Consider the following 4,952-nt stretch of genomic DNA (forward strand, 5'->3'; position numbering starts at 1 on the left):
GATAACATCAAAGTGTCTTAAAATAGAAATGAATGTTATATTTGATGATGTAGCCTAAGATACACTGTGTCTGAATAGGAAAACGTGATGGTCATGGTTGGAATACAACTGGACATCGGTCTGCAGCGTAGACTCTACACGATCTTAACCGTAGCGCCTGATTTGGTTTCGATTCTGAGTTGATTCTAGTTTGCACCATGAAAGATTTTGAGTATGGCATGAACGTCATGACAACAATCCCTCCTCCCGAAATATGTCTAGTCGAAAACTAAATAAATATATGGTTTAATGAAAGAAGCTGAACATCTGGTACAAATTTCTAATAGGTTTTAAAATTTATATACAAAGAAAAATTTTCAAATACCACAACAAAAATCAAATATAAGCAGAAATTAAAAGCAATTTTTTAAAAAGCTATATTTAATCAACATGTCTGTATATTAAGGTGCCATCAAATTGTCATCTGTTAGTGTTGAATGTAAGGGGCCTTAATTAGAGAGATGTGTGACGTGTTAAAGGATTTAAGCGACTCGGGACAAATTACAAATGGTGTCATTCCACTGTAAACCCTGTTCGATCTTCACCACTAAATAACACTGATACAGCAATTATGATTCATAGTTTATTTGTTATAAATAATTCTGGGTGAGTATCTAACATTGTCTCCCGTTATTCACTCCATACATCTCAGTCCATATATAAGCAATATAATATATTTTTAGAAGCTCCCAAAGCTGAGCAAACACGTCGTCATTTCATTCATGTCGTCTGTCATAAACATTTACGATTGTCCTAACTCTACGATTTCTATCATAAACATACGATTGTCGTAGCTTCGTGTGGTCTATTATAAACATGCTTGTCCTAACTTCACATATACCATCATAAACTTTCCACCATATCATTCTCAGAACTTCATGTTGTCTGTCATAAACGTCACTCGTAATTTCGCGTATTCTATTCATAAACGTTTGGTAGTTATTATTCCATGTCGTCTGTCATAAATAATTATGAATGTTGTTGCCTCACGAATTCTGTTATAAACATATGGCTGTCATAACTTTATGTACGCTTGATTGTCGCAGCTTAACAAATTCCACCATATAAACGCGTTCGCCAGACTCACTCACGAAACACACCCACTCTACCGTAAACTGCAGTCTTGTAAGCTGTCAGCTAAACCTACTAAAAGCGGCTGTCAAATCTCCCTCATATCTCGCACCGACATCTCAGAGAGGGAAAGATATATTGGTTAAGATAGTTCGAGATACGATACGTCTGAAAAGAAGACGGGATAACCACGATCAGACGGCCTTTAACCGCGAGTCTGCTTCTCGATCAGGTCTAAACTGGTGCTAAATAAACATCGTCTCTCTAATCATTAACATAATCTGTTCAGTGTTGTTATTGTCCTGTTGTCGAGCAATATTTAGTCCCCATCCCTTACCTGCCGAGTGCATATTTCTACCTTTTACCCTTCTCACACTCGAGGGATAAAAACATAAATGGCGAACCGACGAGAAAACCTATATGCGGTCACTCGACCTGCTTGAAATGACAACCAAAACTTCCCAAAACCACATTCTACCGTCCGAAGAAAAGAAAAAATACAACAAAAAGACTTTGATAATGTTGTCTTAGATATACCATGTCTGAAAAAAAAATTGTACGTTCTCGCCTGGAACGCTTTTGATCATAGTTCTGCTGGATTAGAGTTGACCTGGGTTAAATAACAACAACAACAACAGCAGTCAATGAGAGAGACTGAACGTAATAGTTTGATTTACTAGCAATAGCAGTCAAATCTCCCTAGGTGCAGGCATGGGTGTGTGGTTGGGAAGTTTGCTTTTCAATCAGATGATTTTGGATTCCGCCCCACTGTGTGACACCTTGGACACGTATCTTCTATAGGCGCAGGAGTGGTTGTGTGGTAAGTAGCTTGCTTACCAACCACATGGATCTGGGTTCAGTCTCACTGCATGGCACCTTGGGCAAGTGTCTTCTACTATAGTCTCAGGCCGATCAAACCCTTGAGGTGATTGGATTCGGTAGACGGAAAGAAGCCCGTCGTATATATATGTGTCAGTATGTATTATTGTGTTTGTGTTTGCCTCCCCAAAATCGTTTGACAACCGATGCTGGTTTGTTTACATCCCTGTAACTTAGCGGTTCGGCAAAATAAACAGATAGAATAAGTACTAGGCTTACAAAGAATAAGTCCTGGGGTCAATTTGTTCGACTAAAAGGTGGTGCTCCAGCATGGCCACAGTCAGATGACTAAAACAAATGAAAGAATATAGCTCTGGGATGACCAATGTCTTGTGAGTGAATTTCGTTGAATGAAACTGTGTGCAAACATGTATACATGCATGCATCAAATGGCTGATTTGTTCAACTAAGAACCTTAAGCACGTCAATGAGCTCACACCTTGGGTACCACCCACCCATTGTTTCAGCATACTTTCACCATCTCAGTATATTTTGCCTTCTTCCAACCCCTTCTATAACTTCACCAACCTACCTACCTGCCTTCATCTAATGATATTGGGAGCCTTGTGCCCTTGTAGAAATTAAAAATCAATATTTTGTTTTTTGGTTCTGTGAGGTACAACCTGCTCTCTCCTAAATCCCCCCAGCTGTGACTTCGTTCAAACCATTTCTATTATGAAACTTCAATAACTTTTTCTCTCAAATACTTCATTAATTATTCATACTGATCAACTGAAATAGATACTTAAATATGAATTTTTATTAGGAAATTGAATAAAGAATGCATTACTTTGAATATATAATTTTGAAGAAGCTAAAAAAAAAGAAAAGTTGATATTTGCTGAGCAGTGTTGTTAAGTCAGTCAGCCAGTGTTTTGTCCCTGTTAACTGGGGCTGGCTGGATCTACCTCAATGCCATAGCAACCGCCCTCACACCAGCCCATTCTCCATTGCTATCATGAGGCTGTTTTGGAGCTGGATTTTCTACGGGAAGCATGCCCTTGCTTACCCCCAACCTCAGTTTCTAGACATGAGCTACCACGATTTTAAAGAAATCTGGTGGAAAACTAGCTCAGGAAGGCAAGGATGCTACTCCCTGAGACCCCTTTCAGAGCCCCCTCCCTATCTATTCTGCCATTTATCATCTCCGCCTTCCTGAGCTATTCTTATTTCTTTTACCCCCCCCCCCCCATTGACCCCATCTCAACCCTTATTCATCATTTGCTACATTCACCTCTATCCCCATCTGTAACCATCTGTCACTCACACCCCTTCAACTTATCTACCCACCTTTCCTGATTCTTTGTTCATTTTCTCTCTTATACTCACCTTCTGGTATCTTGAGAGTTCACCCTAACACCTCATTAGCACCATCATGGTCCTCTTTTTGCTGGCTACTTATGAAGTAGCCATGTGTCTGTCTCTATATCAAGATACCTGTGCTTGTCCACTGGCACGAGTGCCAATCAGGCGGCACTGTCATCGGCCATGTCACCGATTTTGATTTTGATTTCACTTGCCTCAACAGGTCTTCGCAAGTAAAGTTTATTGTCCAGTGAATGAGGGGTACTCATAAGTGGGCTGGTTACACCCACTGGCAGAGGTCACGGCTTACGGTCTCACTTGGCTTGTTGACTGTTTCTCATCACTGATGATGGTACCTTATATACCTCATTGATTACCTTTTACTTGTTTCAATCATTAGACTGTGGCCATGCTGGGGCACCACCTTGAAGAACTTTAGTCAAAAGTCACATGAATTGAGACTAGTACTTATCTCTTTTTTAAGTTTGATATTTATTCTGTTGGCTTCTTTGCCAAACTGCTAAGTCATGAGGATGTAAACACACTAACACCAGTTGTCAAGCAGTGGGGTGGGGACAAACACATACAGACACAGACAAACACAGATATACATATATATCCATCAAGCCAAGTGAAATCCTAGTCTTGACCAATGCTGTTGTCATGTAACTGGTACCCATGCTGGTGGCATGTGAAAAGCACTTTTTGAGGGCTGGGCCTCATGGAGGCAATGACAAATGACCAAGACCTTTGGCATTATGTTGTGCTTGAGAAGAAGACCCATCAAATCAAGTGAAATCGTATTTGTGGCAGATACTGGTGTCATACAAATGGCACGTCAAAGCATCCATTACACTCTTGGAGTGGTTGGTGTTAGGAAGGGTATCCAGCCATAGAAAACCATGCCAAATGAGACTGGAGTCTGGTACAGCCTTTCAGCTTGCCAGTCCTGATCAAAACCATGCCAGCATGGACAATGGACGTTAAATGATGATGATGATGATGATGGGCTTCTTTCGGTTTCTGTCTGGCAAATGCGCTTGCAAGTCTTTGGTTGACCCGAGGTATTGTAGAAGACATTTGCCCAAGGTACCATACGGTGGAACGGAACCCAGAACCATGTGGTTAGGAAGGAAACTTCTTACTACACAGCCACACCAGAGTTATAAGATGTGAAAGTATAGTTTACAGAGATTTCTACAAAAAAGCAGTTAAGACTAAAATTTAGAACTTTAAAAGAGGTTTTGCTGTTGAGATTAATTAAGTGTAATTGAGTGAATCAGCTAATTAGAAGTTTGGAGGCTATAGAATATCAACCATTCCAGATAAGGTGGTTCTTGTGTCTGTTTTGAGTTTGCTTTATGTCATCTACTGCCATATGCCATAATCTAGATCAAGATAAAGCATCTAATTCACATAAGTTAGGAGTTGTGTGACTAAGGCCAGCCAGGCAGAAGCCTGCACCAGACTTCTGTGACTGTTTTGGCAGGATTTTTACAGCTGGATGCCTTTCCTAACCACTCAGCAGGGTGGACTTAGGGCTTTTTACGTGGCACAAGCACAGGCGAGGTCAGTTTTGGCAAAGTTTTTACAACTGGTTGCCTTTCCAAACACCAACCACTTTACAGTGTGGACTATATATATATATATATATATAT

General features: G+C 40.3%; 1 protein-coding gene across 9 annotated transcripts in view; it reads left to right on the forward strand.

The window, feature by feature from the left end:
* The first annotated feature begins 489 nt into the window (after positions 1-489).
* The window catches only part of LOC106874822 (AP-3 complex subunit mu-1), a 67,032-nt gene continuing 62,569 nt past the window's right edge, over positions 490-4,952 (forward strand). For 5 of the 9 annotated variants that reach the window (XR_008263503.1, XR_008263502.1, XM_014922693.2 and 2 more), the window contains exon 1: positions 490-645. Coding sequence is in view for 7 of the 9 variants with exons in the window: in XM_014922693.2 (XP_014778179.1) it covers positions 611-645 (35 nt within the window). In the remaining 2 variants the exon portion in view is untranslated. The remainder of the gene's footprint in view (positions 646-4,952) is intronic. The other 4 variants (XM_014922697.2, XM_014922699.2, XM_014922696.2 and 1 more) reach the window with 1 other exon arrangement.

This window comes from Octopus bimaculoides, chromosome 2, assembly GCF_001194135.2.
Source record: "Octopus bimaculoides isolate UCB-OBI-ISO-001 chromosome 2, ASM119413v2, whole genome shotgun sequence".
Lineage (NCBI taxonomy): Eukaryota > Metazoa > Mollusca > Cephalopoda > Octopoda > Octopodidae > Octopus > Octopus bimaculoides.